This window comes from Corvus kubaryi, unplaced genomic scaffold (assembly GCF_017639235.1).
Source record: "Corvus kubaryi isolate FWS band 111438036 unplaced genomic scaffold, C.kubaryi_AGA036_p1.0 37385, whole genome shotgun sequence".
In the NCBI taxonomy this organism is placed as follows: Eukaryota; Metazoa; Chordata; class Aves; order Passeriformes; family Corvidae; genus Corvus; species Corvus kubaryi.
The window spans coordinates 36,244,636-36,262,117 of record NW_024581127.1 but is presented as its reverse complement, the minus strand read 5'-3'; the positions used below and the strand labels follow the sequence as shown (position 1 = coordinate 36,262,117).

Sequence of the window (17,482 nt, the reverse complement as noted above, 5' to 3'; positions counted from 1 at the left end):
CTCCCTAAAAAAGAGCCGCAAAGCTGGAATTTTAGTGGGAAAGGGATACTTAGAGTTGGTGTGTCTCACCTGGGCTCCTGGAGCTTGGCTGCAGCTGTAAAGCATCATCCATCCCCAGACAGCTTCCACCTGGGACAGGCTGCACCTGGGAATCTCATTCCCATCTGCCCCACTTTCCTACAGGCATGGGGAGGGCAGAGCAGGGAGTGGGGCTGGACCCAAAACCAGGCCCGTTCCAGAGAAATAGGTCACCCACAAGCAAGCTTCGTTAGGGAAACAGCGCCTCACATGAAGCAGCGGTTCTCCAACAGGATCTGGCCAAGCCACCCAAGCTTTATCCTGCCGGCTGGAAGGTCCTGGGATGTCCTCTGGAACATGTCACGCAGACGCCCTGCCCAGATGAGCTAATGGGTCTGCTCCAGGTTTTGATCCTTAAATCCCAAGGCCTTGTTAGATAATATCAGAAGCCTGGGTGATATTTCATTAACAAACGAGTCCATCCCATGTGGTCGCAACAACTTTATCCCTTTCCCCTGTGATCTTCCCTCGTGCTCCAACAGCTCTTTGGTAATTAGCCCCAGAATTAGCATATTTAAGCTCCAAAATTACTACATTTAATGCAACACCGTGGTTATTCAAGTGCTGTCACAGCAGCTCTTGGCTGCGCCACCTTCCAGCAATTCCTTGGCTGAAATACGGGTTTATCCCTAATTAGTCTCCCAAAACTTGCAGGAGGCAGCAGGAAGATCTTATCCTCCCACCAGCACATGGAAAATCTTCCTTGGCTTTTCCCCCCATCCCTGGGAGTGTTCAAGGCCATGTTGGAGCAACCTGGTCTAGTGGAAGGTGTCCCTGCTCACGGAAGGGTGGTTGGAACGGGATGATTTTTATTTACAGGAATGATTTTATTCCAACCCAAACCCTTTTATTCCATAATTTCACCACGAAGTGAGATGGAAGCGTGGATGCAGCTGGATCTGATTCATCCCAACATCAACATGAGGTTTTTTTCTTGCCAACCCTCAGTGTCTCAGGAAGGATGCAGGACAGACGTGAAATTAGCTGGCATGGAGAAAGAGCTTCAGTGTCCATCCCTGGCTCTGTGGGTGAGATCAGCCAGGGAATCCTGTAAAACAGCAGGTGGGAACAACACCAGGACTCCTGGGAGGGGGATTTTGGAGCTGGGAAAGGCCTGGAAGGGCTGGGCACATGGTGGGACTCAGCCAGCTGGGAGAGGGGACAGGCACTTCCATGGGACACAGGCACAAGGTGACATCTTTTAATGTGCAAGGTGGGAAAAATGACCCCCCCACCCCAGCTCCCAGGAAGGAGATCCCCAAGGATTCTGAGATTCTCCCAAAGGAAAATGGCACATTTCCAGGTCTCACCCAGGAGAAAAGGAGTTAAAAACTGATATTCTACTACTCCTTGACACTGGGGCTATCCAGGGCTTTGGGGGAGGAAAATGGGAATTCCTATCAGGGTCTCCCTTAATTCCACTTTCAAAATTTTAATTTAGAGCAAAGCCCTGGCTTTGCCTCACAGAAATCCCAAAGGAAAAGCCAGCTGGAAGTGGGGGTGGAGAAGGTGCCTTCAAAACCATCTGGGGGAAAGCTCCGCTCATTTTTAATCTCGGCTTAAGTGCATTAAAAGTGATTAAAACGTTTTCACATCAAAATCCCTTTTGATGACCCTCCTTTGGAAGAGGGGGAACTGGGAACCCCCTTTCCCTGCACCCCCTTCCCTTTCCTGCATCCCCTTCCTTGCTTCTGCACCCCTTCCCATGAATCCCCTCAAAACCTCTGCACCCCCTTCCCTTCCCCCTGCACCCTCTTTCCTGCCCTTGCACCCCCCTCCCATCCACCCTTCCCTGTCCCTGCACCTCCATTCCCTTCCTTGCACCACCTTTTCCTTCCCCCCTTCCTTTTCCCTGCACCTTCTTCCCTCCCCCTGCACCTCATTTCCCCACCCGCACCCCCTTCTCTTTCCCTGCACCTCTTCCTTCCTTGCAGCCCCTTCCTTTATCCCTCTTCCCCGTCCCTAAATCCCCTCCCCTGCTCCCTCGCCTTTCCCCTATCCCCGGGCAAGGACTACATTTCCCAATGAGCCAAGCGGCAGCGCCCCGTGACGGCAGCGGAAGAAGCCGAGCGCAGCCGAACCGAGACGAGCCCTCACCGGGCCGACACGAACCGAGACGAGCGAAGACGAACTCAGCCGAGTCCTCAACGAGCTGACCCGAGTGACCTCGAATTCAGCCGAGCCCCCACCGAGCCGAGCGGAAACGAACGGAACCGAACCTAGCCGAGACCCGACTGAACGCCGCCGAGTAGACCCGAGCACAGCCGAATCCAGCCGAGTCCCCAACGAGCCGAGCCCGTGTAGCCGAACACAGCCGAGCCTCCACCGACCCAACCCGAACCTGCACCGAGCCGAGCGCAGCCGAACTTAACCGAGCGCAGCCGAGTGCACCCGAGTGGCCCCGAATCCAACCGAGGGTGAGACGCGCCCCTCACCCCATTAAGGGATATTTGGGGGGGACAGGAGCCCCCCCAGGCCTGAGGGGAGGAGAAGCGGGGGGTCCCCAAAGTGGGGGGACAGGACGGTGGGGAGGGCAGGCGTGCGGGGGCGTGGGAGGTTGTGGGTTGGGAGGGGGTGCGGCGGGGAGATTGGGGTGCAGGAGTGGGATTTGGGGTGCAGGGGAGGTAGGGGGCTTAAGACTGGGTGCAGAGCTGGGATTTAGGGTGCAGTGCTGGGGTTTGAGGGGCAGGGGAGGTGTGGGATGCAATGCTGCGTGCAGACCTGGGATTTGGGGTGCAGGGGAGGTTTAGGTTGCAAACACAGGACTTGGGGTGCAGGGGGGAAATCTGGGGTTCAGGGGGAGATCTGGGGTGCAGACCCGGGTCGCAGAGGGAGATTTGGGGTGCAGAAAGAAATCTGAGGTGTAGGAGGAGATTTGGGGTGTGCAGACCCAAGACTTGGAGTTCAGGAATAGATCTGGGGTGCAACGGGAGATTTGGGGTTTGGGAGGCGATTTGGGGGTGCACAGGGAGATTTGGGGCACACATTTTGGGGTGCAGGTGCCCCTCCCTTTCCAGAGGCCGGGCAGTGCCACGTGGCAGGTTTGGCCCCAGCCCAGGTGGCCTCCAGCTGAGGAGTTTCAGCCCTGTCACAGCCAAACACGCCCCTTTTTCCACTTCCCTTTTTGCCAGAAATGCAGAAATTTCCCCCCCAAAACCTGATCCCACCTGCCTGGGATGCAGATGATGCTCGTGGGTGCCCACACCAGGGTGGACCATCCTGAGGTGCACCCTAAGGTGATCCCAGCTTGTCCCCCCAGCTCCTCCCTGCAGGGTTTTGGCCATGACAGAGGTGACCAAGCGCATCCTGGTGACAGGTGGCACCGGCTTGGTGGGCAGAGCCATCGAGAAGGTGGTGGCCGATGGAGAGGGGCGGCCGGACGAGGAGTGGATCTTCGTGTCCTCCAGAGACGCTGACTTGACGTGAGTTGGGTTTTTCCTTGGAAGCCCCTGAATTTGCTCTATTGACCCAAACAAACCCCAAAATTTCCCCTCCCAGAATTTGCTTTTTCCTTGGAAAGACCCCAATCTGCTCTGTTGACCTCACCAAATCCCAAATTTTCCCATCCCAAGATGGGGATTTTCCTTAGAAACCCCCCAATCTGCCCCCACCAAACCCCAACACATCCCCTCCCAGTAAAATGGGTTTTTCCTCAGAAAAACCCCAATTTGCTCTGCTGACCCCACTGAATCCCCAGAATTTCCCATTCCAGGAGCAGCTCCGAGACCAAAGCCCTGTTTGAGAGGCACAAGCCCACCCACGTCATCCACCTGGCTGCCATGGTCGGAGGCCTCTTCAAAAACATCCGCTCCAACCTGGATTTTTGGGTGAGCACCCACGGAATGGGCACTGTCGGGATCCCTGTGGGTGCTGCACTCCCTAAACTGGGATATGGGGCACATAGGGATGTGGCTTGCTCTGTTCCCGGAGCCAAACCAGAGCTCCAATGGTTTCTGGAGTTATTAAGGAGTTGTTGTTGAAGGGATTTGGGGATCCCTGAGCCCATGATCTTGATAAATCGCCCCTTTCCCAGAGGACAAACATCCACATCAACGACAACGTCCTGCACTCAGCCCACGAGACGGGGGTGCAGAAGGTGGTCTCCTGCCTCTCCACCTGCATCTTCCCGGACAAGACCACCTATCCCATCGATGAGACCATGGTGAGAATTCCCATTCCCACGCAAAATCCAGGGAAAGTCCCTGCCCTGCTTCATTTATCTGCTCTGATTTTCCCAGATCCACAATGGGCCACCTCATAGCTCCAACTTTGGGTACTCCTATGCCAAGAGGATGATTGACGTCCAAAATAGGTGAGTTGGGGACATGGGAGCACCCACTGGTTTTCAAGGCAAGGGGAATCCACTGGGATTTCCAGGATTTAAATGAAGCCGCGGTGGAAGCTGGGGAGGGCTCAGCAGGTGAAGCTGCTGCTGGCTGGGGTTTTTTGGGGGCACATCAGTGCAGGAGGGAGGCTTGACAGCCCACCCACCATCCCCTCCCTGCTCTCATCCAGGGGTTATTCCGAGCAGCACGGCCGACGCTTCACCGCCGTCATTCCCACCAATGTCTTTGGGCCACACGACAACTTCAACATTGAGGATGGCCACGTCCTTCCGGGGCTCATCCACAAGGTCTACCTGGCCAAACGTGAGGGTGGCAGGACTTCCAGGGATTTTTTGGGGGAAAACTGGGTGTGGTTTCCTTCCCACCTGCTCCATGGGGTGGTTGAAGGTGGCTGTGGTGGTCATGGCTCCTTCCTCCTGCAGAGTCCGGCTCTGCTCTGACCGTCTGGGGAACGGGTGAGCCCAGGAGACAGTTCATCTATTCCCTGGTAGGTGTGGCCTTGGGAAGCGGGGAATGGGGCTGGAGGACCCACTGGTGGGACCAAAGAGGGGTCTGAAGCCCCCTGGTTTGGCCTGGGCCATCCCCAGAGTTGTGTCCCCTTGGGATGGGAGGGCTGGGGGACATCAGTGACCCCCCTCCAAGAGTTGTCTGCTCTTCCACAGGACCTGGCCCGGCTCTTCCTTTGGGTCCTGCGGGAATACGATGAGGTGGAACCAATCATTTTGTCAGGTAAGCCCTGGCTGCCCCCCCGGAAACCCCCTCTCCACGAAGGAACAGCCACGATCCTTTCCTTCTCCACAGTGGGAGAGGAAGATGAAGTCTCCATCCGGGAAGCGGCAGAGGCCATCACAGAGGCCATGGAATTCAGAGGAGAGCTCGTTGTATCCTTCGCTGCAGGCTGAACCCCCCTTTCCACCAGCTCCCCTGGGAGATACCATGATCCAGAGGATCCTTCCCATCCAAGGAGCAAAAGCAAGGCCTTTTTTTCCTCCTTAATCCTTCCCATCCCAGTTTGACACCACCAAGTCCGATGGGCAGTTCAAGAAGACGGCCAGCAATGCCAAGCTCCGGCGGTACCTGCCCGGATTCCAATTCACACCTTTCAGGAAAGGTGAGATGGGGGGGCCTCCAGGAGACACTGGAGGTCCTACCCCCTGCTGTCAGCTGTGGTGGCATCAAGGTGGTCCATCTTTTCTGGATGGGGAATGAGGGTGGTGGAACACTGGCACGGGTTGGCCAGGGAGGTGGTGTTTTCTCCATCCCTGGAAATATCCAAGGTCAGGTTGGATGGGGCATGGAGCAACCTGGTCTCTTGGGAGGTGTCTTCTTGCACGGCGGTTGCATGAGAAGACCTAAAAAGTCCCTTCCAACCCAGCCTATCCCTTGATTAAATGACCAAAATCCATTTCCAGTCCCCAAACCCATCCCATGATTCTATGACCAAAATCCATTCCCAGTCCCCAAAGCCCTCCCATGATTCTATGGCCAAACTCCAGTTCCAATCCCCAAACCCATCCCATGATTCTATGACCAAAATCCATTCCCAGTCCCCAAAGCCCTCCCATGATTCTATGGCCAAACTCCAGTTCCAATCCCCAAGCCCATCCCATAATTCTATGATCAAAATGCTTTCCCAGTCCCCAAACCCATCCCATAATTCTATGACCAAAATCCACTCCCAATCCCCAAACCCATCCCACCTTATCCCTCCACAGCTGTGAAGGAAACCTGTGCCTGGTTCAACGCCAACTATGCCAACGCCAGGAAGTGACGGGCACCGGGACTGGCATCACCCGGCACCGGGATCATCCTCTTCAACTCAGGGTTGTCCTTTGCTGGGGCAGAGGACAGGGCTGGGGGGTGACAGTGACATTTCCAAAGTAAAAATGGGAGCCCGGGGAGCAGCTCCCACATTCCTGCCCCACTGCTGGGAGCAGCGCGGGATGCCCAGGGCAGGGGGGAGGAAGGTTGGGGCATCCCAAAACGATCCCAGATTAAGTGGTAGGAGCCAACTGGAGCCATCCAAGAGGGTGGTGGCTCTGAGTTGTTAACGAGCTACACTAATTACCTGCAATTAGGCATAATAAAGGGAAGGCAGTCAGGATTCCAGGGCATGGAAATGGCAGCAGGGAATTTGCTGTTGTTCTTGGCACATGGGCATGATCCCACAGCCCCCCAGGCTCAGGACAGGGGAGACCAGAATGGGAAAGACTCCAGCTGTAAATGTGGCATTTATTAAAATATATGCAAATAGCATAAAATGGGTGGGACAATGAACATCCGCCCTGTACCTACAGCCAGTGGCATCCTTAGGGTCCATGTTCTCCACCAGGATCTGGAAGGGTCATAAAAAGGGTTAAAACCCCTCAGGGAGGGGGTAGAGGGTCAAAAATGGGGAGATGAATCCATGGCCAAGCTACTGCTGGTGGTGTGGATGTGGCAGAATTCCTGCCCGGGAATGGCTTTCTTCCGGCACCGCTGCCCGGCCCTGGTGAGTCCCTGGCATGGGGACCTACAGAGGAGACACCCATCAGCACCCCAGGAAGCCACCAGCAGTGGGGTGTCCCCCTGAGGTGACACCAAGCCCTGGACAAGGGACATTCTGGGTGGTTGGTGCTCACATGTTGGCCCTCGGGCTGCAGGGTTTGGGCTCTGAGCGCTTCCCAACATCCATGACCAGCTCTGTTGTCACCTGGTTTGGGAAGAATTGACTTCCTGTAGATGTCCCTTGTCCCCTGGGGTGCCTAGGCCATCCTTTAGGACACCCTCTTCCACCCCAGATTCTTCCCTGTGTGTCATGTCTTCAGCCCTGTCCACCTCCCAGTGGGTTGTCCCACACCCAGAGGTGCCACCATGGTGAGGACACCCCAACCTTGAAGGACCTGACCCTCAGGGAAACCCAGCTGGCCCCCAAGAGCAGGTTTTGGGGGGACCAGCTTGGGGACATCCCACCCAGCATCTTACCCCACACGAGCTCAGTGTTGTCCTCCGGCCACCGGGGACAGGTGACACCCGCCCTGCAAATCCAGGAATGTTCCCGGCCACCTCTTGGGGCTGCTCCAGGAATGAGGGCTCTGAAAGAATACGGCCTGGGTGGAGACACCCTCCCAGTGCTTCTGTCCCTAGGTGGAGGATGGGGACACTCTGGGGAGGTGGCACGTGCCCTGGCAGAGCTTGGGGACGCTCTGGGATAACGCACATGTCCCAGCACAAGATGGGGATATGTCAGGGCTTTGGATCTGTGTCCTACAGCCACCACACCTCCCACCTTGTGGGCGCCTCTCACCTCGCACGCAGCTCATCTCCATCTTGTCCAGCTCCTCCTGCAGCAGCTCCATATCACATTCCCTGCGTGGGAAGAAGGAAAACCGGAGTCCCATCACCTTGGTGGCTTCTGTGTCACCACGACCATGGCATTCATGCACCACTCCAGCCTCTCCACACCCTTCTCCAAGCAGAAATAGGTCAGCGAGCTGTGATGAGGTACCCAGAAGCTGTAGGAAAGCCATCAAGATGTGTCCTGTCCTTTCCTGGGAACGTCTGCCAGAGGGCTCCAGGATGGAACATCCAAGATGGGACATCCAGGATGGGGATCTAAGAATGGGACAACCAGGATGGCAGAAATAGGGTAGGGAGTTGGAATGAGGTGCCCCAAAGCCAGAGGAAAGCCATCAAGGTATGTCCCGTGCTTCCCTGGAGACCTCTGCCAGATGGTCCCAGGATGGAAGATCCAGGGTGGGAAATCCAGGATGAGGCACCAACGATGGGACACCCAGGATGGGACATGTAAGCAGAAACAGGGCAAGGAGCTGGGATTAGGGGCCCAAAAGCCATAGGAAAACCATCAAGATGTGTCCTGTCCCTTCCTGGGAACTTCTGCCAGATGGCTCCAGGGTGGAAAATCCAGGGTGGGGCACGAAGGATGGGACCCATCAGGTCCCAAGGGTTCCATGCCACCTCCTCAGCCATCTCCTACCTCTCCGGGGTGGAGGTGAGCTGGTACTGGGGCTCTTCCTGGGGAACCACCAGCCGGATCCTTCTGGCACCATGGCAGGCGGATGCCACCAGCCAATGCCCTGTGGGAAAACAAGAGGCTGGGAGAGGACAGAGCACCCCCAGCGTTGTGTGTCCCCAACCGGATGTCCCCACACTTCTCCCCACCTGCCACAGCAAGGACCAGGAGGGTGGAGATTGCCGGGATGCCGAGAGTGCTGGAAGCTAGGAAGAGAAGGAAGAGGAGGATGGTTCGGAGCGGCGCCGGCACCAGTAGGAGAACCAGGAGCACGAAGTACGAGCTTTGTGGGATGCAGGAGGAGGTGGCACTTTGGCTCTGACCTGTGGGATGGGGGAAGAAGAGCCTGGTGTTGGCACCCACCAACTCCCCTCAGTCCTCCAGCACCCATTCCCGCTCACCATCTGGGTCAGGGATGGCTTTGAGGTGCTCCAGGTGCTTTTCCAGCCGGCTTCGTGCATCTTCCAAGACCATCAGCATCAGCTCCAGGCTCTGGTTGACCCTCCGCAGCTTCTCCATCACCTCCTGAAGGACCAGGTTGCTCTCTGCATGTGGAAAAGATGGATACAGCAGTGGGATGAGCTGGGGAAGATGCACCCCAGTGTAAAAAAAGCTGGGAATGGGATTTGAAAAAAAGCTGGGAATGGGATTTGCTGTGTTCCCACCTAGTTGGGGATGAACATCCTGAGTTCTTTCCTGCTCCTGATAGAGGTTGAATGGGACAACCTGGTGTCCTTCCCGGAGCTCTGCAGCCCCACAGCTGCTCACATTCCCTGTGGGGAGGGACAAGAGGTTGGATCAGTCCCAAAGTGGGATATGGGAATGTCCCAGCATCCCAACCCTGGCTCGTACCCATCCAGTGGGTGATGTCCTCCATGAGCTGGACCACGGGGGTCTCATCCAGCGCTGACCTCATCCAGGTCTCCCACAGATCCTCCTGAGGTGAATATTAGGGGGTGGTGATGGGGGAATGCTGGTTCTCCCCATGGATACCCCAAAACAAGCCCTCAGCACCCCTGGGTGCTCCCAGCACAGGATGGGGGGACAGAGGAGTGGGTTTGGGGTGTAAAATGGAAAAAGGTGTGAACTCGCCCCACAATTTCGCCTTCACCCCCCAAAAACCATCCCCACACCAGGCAAAGTGGCTGCCCAGGGTGGGGGAACCTGGGAACCCCCATTTCCCAGCCAGAGGGAGTCCCACAGCCACACCGGATGGTGACAGGAGTCCAGGTGTGACATCTCATGTGGCTTCATCCTGGAACTGCTTATCACCCGTGGTTGTCTTGAGGGGGATGTGTATGGGGAACCCCAGCTCTGGGGGAGGGGTCCCCACCTTCTCGGGGGGGGCAGCAAGGCCCAGCCACCCCAAAAACCCAGCAGTGGTGCAGAGGAGCAGCACAGCCCAGGAGCTCTGGAACAGCATGATGGGAATGGGGGGAGTCCTGTAAGGAAAAGAGGTGGGGTGAAGCCCCCCGTACCCATGGACAAATTAAAGGACCCCCCACCCCAAATTTGGGGGACCCACCCCACTCAGGGGACCTTCCATAGTCCCAGGGATGCCGGTGGGTGGGGGTACTGTGGGAAGTAGAGGGTGAGGAGCACCCTGGAGTGGGAAGTAGCACCCACATCCACGGGCAAATTTGGGGACCCCCCATAAACCCGGTAATATCGGCGGGTGGGGGTCCTTTGGGGGGAGGAGAATGGGGACCACCTCCCACACCCACGGACAACTGTAGGGACCTCCCCCACCCCCAATTTAGTCCCCACCCCCCTGGTAGGGACCTCGCAGTGGCCCCAGGGGTGCTGGGGCTCAGCTGAGCGCTGCGGGGAAGGTTTGGAAAGGTTTAGGAATAATCGGGAATGGTCGGGAACCCCTTTCGGGACCCCCACGCGTGGACCTGAGCGAACCACGTAGCGCCCGCGCGCCTGCGCAGTGACCCCTCGCTGCCCCTCCGCCCCGCCCCTTAAAGGAGGCTTCGCCAATAGGAGAGAGGGGTGTGGCTGGGATCGGCCAATCAGCGCAGGGGGTGTGGCTCTGGGGGCGTGGCCGCGGGTAGCGATGGAGGCGTCCGAGCTCTGGGTCGGGTTCGTGGGCGCCGGGCGTATGGCCGGGGGACTCGTCAGGGGGCTGCTGCAGGCAGGTACGGGCTGGGGGGCGACAGGGGGGTCCCCGGCACACGGGAAGGGGAGGGGACATGGGGACAGTCCTGGTCTGGCGTCTCCCCGGCGTCCCTGCGCGCCCTGTGGCGCGGGGAAGTGTGGGGACGTGGGGGCAGCTTTTGTCTGGACGCTCCTTGCACTCCCTTCCCTGTTGTCCAGTGGAGGGACATGGGGTCAGTCGCGTCCTGGCCCATTCCCAAAGTCCCAGCCCGCCCCTGGGTCCCTGTCCTCCAGTGCAGGGACATGGGGACAGCCCTGTCCTGGCCCGTTCCCAGGGTCCCAGCCCTTCCACTATGGGGGTTCCTGTCCTGCACTGGAGGGACATGGGGACAGCCCTTTCCTGCCGCTCTCCCCGGGAACCCTGCCCTCCCTGGTGTCCCTGTCCCACAGATCAGTGTGGGGACACAGGGACAGCCCTGTCCTGCCTCTCTCCCTTACATCCCTGTCCCACAGATAATGATGGCACAGCCCTGTCCCTGCTCCCCGTGTGTCCCAGATTGTCCCTGTCCCATAGCACAGTGTGGGGACAGCCCTGCCCGTTTGGGGCCACCTCCATTGTCACTGCACCATGACACAAGTGGGTGTCAGTGCCAGCCACACCAGCAGGATCCATCCCCAGCCCCCTTTGCTCCATGTCCCCCAGTGGGATCGTGCTGGGATTGGAGGAATCACATCCCGGTGAAAATCGGGGTGTCTGGGCTGTGCTGGGGTGTCCCCCACACCCTGGGGCCACCCTGGCCGCTCATCCCATTCCCTGTGTTTCCCAAGGGAAGGTCCCAGCCAGCAACATCCTGGCCAGTGCTCCCTCGGACAAAAACCTGGATGCTTGGCAGGTGAGTGGGGCCGTGGGGGTGGGAGATGTTGGGGTGTCCCTCAATGTGGGGGTCAGAGCACCCTTTCCCTCCCTGACTGGGTTTGGCTCATCCTTCCCAAGTCTGGGTGAGATCCAGGCAGAGCCTCGGTGGCTTTGTGGCCAGAACAGGTCCCCAGGCCATGTCCCTGCCTCTGGATGTGCTGTTACCATGGGGGCACTGGTTTTGGGGGTGCCAGGCTGTGACCCCTCTCCCTGTCCCCGGGCAGGAGTTGGGCTGCCGGACCACACACTGCAACCTGGAGGTGGTGCACAGGAGCACCCTGGTCTTCCTGGCCACCAAACCCCACATCCTGCCGGGTGTCCTGGAGGAGATCCGTCCTGCCGTGGGCTCCCACCACATCGTCGTGTCGCTGGTGGCTGGTGTCACCATCCAGACACTACAGCGGGTGAGACTTCTCCTTTTCCTTCTCTTCCTTTCTCCTTCTTTTCCTTTTCTCCTTCTCTTCCTTTTCTCCTTCTTCCCTTCCTTCTTCTCTCCTCCTTCTCCTCTCCTTTTTTTTTCCTCCTCCTCCTCCCCCTCCTTCTCCTCACCTTTCTTTTTCCTCCTTCTCCTCCTCCTTCTCTTCCTCCTCTTCCACCTCCTCCTCCTTTTCTCCTTTCTTTTTCCTCATTCTCATCCTTATCTTCCTTCTCCTCCTTTTCCTTCTCTCATTCTCCTTCTCCCCTTCTCATCTTTCTCTTCCTTCTCCTTCTCCTCCTCTCATTCTCCTCTTCCTCCTTTCCTCCTCCTCCTCCATTTGCACCCAGGCCTGTGCAGGACACACTGCTGTGGCCTTGTCCCCACCCGGCTGCACCTCCAGCTCCCTCCCCGTGCTCCTCACTTCTCTGCCAGCCCAATGTGTGACACCCACCAGTGTCTCCGTCACCCTTGGGTACTTTGCATGGCTGGCACCCCTTCTCCCATCCCCATCTTTTCCCAGCTCCTCCCACCCTGGACCAAAGTGCTGCGGATCATGCCCAACCTGCCCTGCGTGGTGCAGGCGGGAGCCATGGTCTTCTCCCGGGGCAGCAACGCGGGTGACGAGGAAGCCGCGCTCCTCAAGAGCCTCCTGTCCTCCTGCGGCCTCTGCGAGGAGGTTCCTGAATCCTACATCGACATCCACACCGGGCTCAGCGGCAGCGGCGTGGCCTACGTAAGCCAGTGGGACACGGGATGCTATCTTGGGATTTGGGGTCCACCCCTTGCTCCAGGCTCACCCCTGGATGCTCCTCTCTTCCCAGGTGTACCTGTTTGCCGAGGCGCTGGCCGAGGGTGCGGTGAAGATGGGAATGCCGGGCGCCTTGGCCAGCAGGATCGCGGCGCAGACACTGCTGGTGAGTCCCTGGCACACCCTGGCATCGCTCCCCTTCCCTCCTGCCTCCATTGGGATGAGGGAGGAGGTGCTGGATGCCGCTCTGCCTCAGTTTCCCCTCCTGGAAGCAAAAAATGAGGCCACCAGAAGGGCGAAGGGCACGGTGGTGGGACAGTCCGTTGCTGTGGGGCCGTTGGGATGGTGATGCCATCCTACCATGGAGAGGGGAATTTGGGAACTCCCAAATCTCACCTTCTTTCCAACCCATCCTGGTGTCCCGTAGGGCGCAGCGAAGATGCTGCTGGAGACAGGGGAGCACCCGGCGAAGCTGCGGGGGGACGTCTGCACGCCCGGGGGCACCACGATCTATGCCCTGTACCAGCTGGAGAAGGGAGCGCTCCGGGCCACCGTCATGGATGCTGTGGAGGCGGCCACCAACCGGGCATGTGACATGGCCAAGGACTAGTGGACGAGCCCCTTCTGGGACAGGAGGGGTGATGGGGACCAAAGCGAGCTCCTCTGAGGAGTAGGAGGGACCCTGACATCTTCAGAACTTGGACGGGGGTGGGAGGTGGTGTGGACATGTGTTACCTCTGCAGTGCTGGAACCAAATAAACATGGCCAGAGCAATGGGGGGTGTGGATTTTTGTGGTCCGTTTGGTCCTAGGGGGCTGTGGAAGCCACCACGGTCTGGAAGAGGTCAACCAGCCAAAAAAACTCCACTATGATCCTTCCCTGGCACCAGGGAACAGGATGGAAACCCAGATCTGCTCCCAGCTCTGGGGATATTGAGGAGGTAGAAACTCAAACTTGCCCATCCAGAGAGGATCTGAGCCTTTTCCATGCCCTTATTAAGCTCTGTTTGTCTCCTGGCACCTGCACGGATGCAATGAGTGATGATTTGGGAACTGCTTTGAGGATGAAAAGGTTTTTTCTGGGCAAAACATCGCTGGTGGGAACATCCGGATGCTGAGCCCTGACTCTGGATAAGGACCTGGAGTGACAGGAATGGCTTCCCACTGCCAGAGGGCAGGGATCGATGGGATATTGGGAAGGAATTCCTCCCTGGGAGGGTGGTGAGGGGCTGGAATGGAATTCCCAGAGAAGCTGTGGCTGCCCCATCCCTGGAAGTGTCCCAGGCCAGGTTGGATGGGGCTTGGAACAACCTGGGACAGTGGAAGGTGTCCCTGCCCATGGCAGAGGGTTGGATTTTGATGGCCTTGGCAGGTCCCTCCCAAGCCAAACCATTCCACGATTTGATATTCTCACCCCACCAAACCAGTTCAAAGATCTCCAGCCCGGCACCTTCTGTTGATCTTCACATTTTTGTCACACAACGGAAGCCTCCTTTAATTCACAAACTCCTGCTTGAAATGAGCCACATCCCAAACTCCAAAATCTTTTTATGGGGTCATTTTGGTGAAAAAGATGATCAAAATAAACAGAAATGTGGTTTTACATGATTACACCCTGTTGGCGTGGAGAAGGCCACACTGAGAGGACATAACCCCGTGAAGGTCCCCCTGGTGCCACCCCAAATCCCTCTGGGATGGCTCCATGTGACAGTTCACAGACGACAACCTCCACGTGGGAATAAAAATCCATTTAATTTCCATAAACTCTGCAGTGAGGAGACAAAGACCCAACAAGTAAAAACCCCCACCCGCCCACTGACACGGGGCACGGCAGCACCAAGGAGTTCATTTAATTTCCCTCTTCCAATAATTTGGCTAAACACCCTAAAATTTCATCCAAATCAGGGCAGGAGCTGCTAAATTCCTATCAGATACCTCCAGTATTCCAAGGCAGTTCCAGGAGCCCTCCCTGCTCCAACCTCACCTCACTGAGATGTGTCCTCCAGCCCCAGCCACCCCACAAACCCCGTGGGGAACACCTCAGCCCCCATCCCTGGAGCCTTCAGCTCCACGAGGATGCTTGGGGGATGGTACCTGGTTCAGCAGGTCTCCATGGTCCAGGTGTTCCCAGCTGTGATGGGAATGATGGAGGTGACCCATCATGATCCAGGGAGCCGCATCTTTGTGGATGCCACCCAAGTATTCCAAGAAGGAAGTTGTCTTAAACCAGCCCCAAACCATCCTGGGTTAACAGGATTCCATTTCAGCAGTGGGAAGAGCATCACCAGCCTCTTCCAAGGTGAAATATTTCCCCTGCAGCACCTCAGGAGTGGTCCCTGTCCAGCTGGATGTGCCCACCTCAGCCACGCTCCAGGATTTGGGGATTTTTCAGTGTAACATCCCCCATTACCCCAGGGACACTGAGCAGGTCCTTCCCTCGCCCCTTCTCCCCATGGGATTGGGCAATTTGGGGTGGGGCATCCACCCCCTTCTGGCAGTGCCAGTGACCAGGGGCCACAAGGGACATAAAAAATAGCACCTCCTAAATATATTTAGGTAAGCAACAACCCTGGAATTCAAGTTGTTGCACAAAAATCCCCTAAATTGTGACCCACAGGCACCTGGGCTTCCTGATCCCCAGGGAATCACGGTCACAGAGGGATGAGTGGCACCTCCATCGCCATCCCTCTGGGACAACTGGGGTGTCCCCAGCTCTGTGGCCAACCAGGGGTGGTCGGTAGCCAAAAAGTGGGGGTCGCCCCTGCCCTAGGATTGGGGGCTGCGGCCGCGGCGCAGCCGCTGGGCCATGGAGATGAGGGAGCGGAGCTGCACCAGCTTCAGTGGCCCCACTTCCCGGGGGTCCTGTCCCTCCAGCCAGCGCAGCGCCGTCTCCAGCCCCTGGATGGCTTCCTGAGCCGTGGGCAGCAAAGGATCTCCTCCTTCCCCACCCCTTTTGCCACCAGCTGCTTCCTCCTCCTCATCCTCCTCCACCCCACAGCCCTCGGCGCCTTCCTCCTCGGCGTCCTCCTCGCCATCATCATCCTCCTCTGCACCCGGAGCTGCGTCATCCAAGTGTAACCAGTCGGACACTTCCTCGGGAGCCAAGCGCTTGAAGGCCAAGGCAGCCAGGTGGGTGAGGTCACTGAAGACCTTGCTGTCCCCTCCGCCTTCCTCCCCTCCTAGGGTGTCCCCGTGCTCCTCCTCACCGGGCTGGGGCTCGAAGGCGGCGCGCAGCCCCAGCAGCCAGCACTTCTCGATCGATCCGGGTGGGATGAGATCCCAGGAGAGGCCGGCCAGGTACAACATGTCCTTGAGGAGGAAGGACCGCACGAAGTCCGCGGGACCACCGGGGCCACTGCAGGACACGGCCAAGCGCAGCAATTCCCGCTTGTAGAGCTGCTTGAAGGCCGACACCACCCCTTGCTCCAGCAGCGCCGGGATTCGGCCTCCCGCTCCGGCCAAGCCGCTCCCAGAGGAACCCTTGGAGAGGAAGAGCGCGCGGATGGATCCATCCGGAGTCTGGAGCGGCGGGGAATCCTCAGCCCCTGATCCAGAGCGGGATGGAGCGGAGCTGAGCAGCAGCACGGCCTTCTGCTGCAGGCAGCTCCGGCGCAGGTACCGCTTGACCCCCGGCACGAAGTCCTCGAAGAACCAAGCCCGCAGAAGTGCTGGTGCCAGCCGGGCCCTGGGGCTGTAGCGGTAGCAAGCTGGGAATTTCTCCTGGTTGTGATGCCGGAGGCTGGCGGGATCGCGGACACCCCCAACCACCAAGGGCTTGAGTTTGTGGGAGCCGGTCAAGTTGGCGGCCAGCAGCACCGTGACGCGCTCGCCGCAGGCCGGCCGCCGCCGTGATGCCGAGATCCCAGCACCGGGAAGAAGCTTCCAGAAGAGCCTGGTGATGTTGGCGTTGTAGATCTGCTCATCCCCGTAGCCGCCGGCATCGGGCAGGACCTCGGCGCGGGCGGCCGGAGCGCGCTCGGGCTCGGCGGGGAGGCCGCCCTCGCCGTAGATGCGTTGGCTGGAGATGCCGTGGCGCTTCTGCCACCGCCAGAACCAGCCGTGGCTCGCCTTGAAGGTGCATTCCGGCCCATAGATCTGCCGGGCGAAGGCTTCCGCCTGCGCCTGGATGAGGGGTCCGGAGAGCGGGACGCCGTGCTGGCGCAGGGCGAGGAACCAGGCATAGACGGCGCGGTCAATCTCCTCCTCGTTGGCCAAGCGCATCTTCTTGCGTTGGGTGCCCACCTCGCCGCCGAGCTGCTCCAGGAACCAGCGCAGCTTCGCCTCGTCCTTCAGCCACCCCCTGAGCGTGCCCCCCGGCACCCCGAAAGCCCGGCACACCGACGCCTGGCGCTCGCCCTTCTTCACCCTCTCGATGGCCTGGAGCTTGTCCTTGATGGAGTAGGCGCGACGAAGCGACATCTTCACCGACACCCCCCCGGGTGATGCGCTGCTGCCTCCGCCTCCACCTCCTCCTCCTCCTGCCCGCCGCCCTCCCGCCATTCCCCCGCCCTCCTCCGGCTCCCCCCCGGGCATGGAGCGACCCCCGCATCCATGGGAATGGGGGGCGCGTTATAACCGGGGAGGGATGCGGGGATGGGGTGGGGGGGGCGCGGCGGCGCCTTTGTCTCCGCTCCAATCCCCCGCATGCGCGCACCCCCCCCCCGAACCACTAAGTTGCTCCACTCTCCCCCCTTTTCCTCGCCAAGTTGGATTCTTCCTCCTAGCTCCACCGGCGCCTGTGGGTTGTACCACTCTGCGAAAAGGGGGGTGAGCGCCACCCCGCTGCCTCCCCCCCCCTCCGCTTTCCCCGCTGAGCTGTTCCACTTGGCTTTCACGGGAGGGAGAAGCGGTGCGCGGAGGGAGAC

The 17,482-nt window shown here is 58.7% G+C and overlaps 4 protein-coding genes across 5 annotated transcripts; 2 read left to right on the top strand and 2 right to left on the bottom strand.

The window, feature by feature from the left end:
- The first annotated feature begins 2,069 nt into the window (after positions 1–2,069).
- On the top strand, positions 2,070–6,685 carry GFUS (GDP-L-fucose synthase). Its single transcript, XM_042036541.1, has 11 exons — positions 2,070–2,495; positions 3,338–3,500; positions 3,791–3,905; positions 4,112–4,240; positions 4,317–4,390; positions 4,594–4,727; positions 4,847–4,911; positions 5,087–5,153; positions 5,226–5,305; positions 5,436–5,535; positions 6,140–6,685. Exons 2-11 carry the CDS (start codon positions 3,361–3,363, stop codon positions 6,193–6,195), a joined length of 960 nt encoding a protein of 319 aa, XP_041892475.1. The 5' UTR covers positions 2,070–2,495; positions 3,338–3,360; the 3' UTR covers positions 6,196–6,685.
- On the bottom strand, positions 6,627–10,392 carry LOC121668626. The gene is made up of 10 exons (XM_042036540.1): positions 9,770–10,392; positions 9,289–9,373; positions 9,102–9,209; positions 8,838–8,981; positions 8,401–8,759; positions 7,912–8,018; positions 7,711–7,772; positions 7,389–7,498; positions 7,046–7,116; positions 6,627–6,936 (listed from the first exon to the last, which is right to left on the bottom strand). The coding sequence occupies exons 1-10, from the start codon at positions 9,857–9,859 to the stop codon at positions 6,810–6,812; spliced, it is 1,263 nt and encodes a 420-aa protein (XP_041892474.1). The 5' UTR covers positions 9,860–10,392; the 3' UTR covers positions 6,627–6,809.
- Positions 10,393–10,462: 70 nt separating this feature from the next.
- PYCR3 (pyrroline-5-carboxylate reductase 3) lies at positions 10,463–13,392 on the top strand. Of its 2 annotated transcripts, none has more exons than XM_042036543.1 (6): positions 10,463–10,577; positions 11,365–11,429; positions 11,677–11,856; positions 12,391–12,603; positions 12,692–12,784; positions 13,046–13,392. In XM_042036543.1, the coding sequence occupies exons 1-6, from the start codon at positions 10,496–10,498 to the stop codon at positions 13,226–13,228; spliced, it is 816 nt and encodes a 271-aa protein (XP_041892477.1). In that variant the 5' UTR covers positions 10,463–10,495; the 3' UTR covers positions 13,229–13,392. The 2 variants fall into 2 exon arrangements, with proteins under 2 accessions (XP_041892477.1, XP_041892476.1); XM_042036542.1 differs by having other exon boundaries at positions 10,468–10,577; positions 11,647–11,856.
- A 958-nt stretch (positions 13,393–14,350) lies between these two features.
- TIGD5 (tigger transposable element derived 5) lies at positions 14,351–17,099 on the bottom strand. The gene has a single exon (XM_042036539.1). It carries the CDS (start codon positions 17,034–17,036, stop codon positions 15,384–15,386), a length of 1,653 nt encoding a protein of 550 aa, XP_041892473.1. The 5' UTR covers positions 17,037–17,099; the 3' UTR covers positions 14,351–15,383.
- Positions 17,100–17,482: the final 383 nt, after the last annotated feature.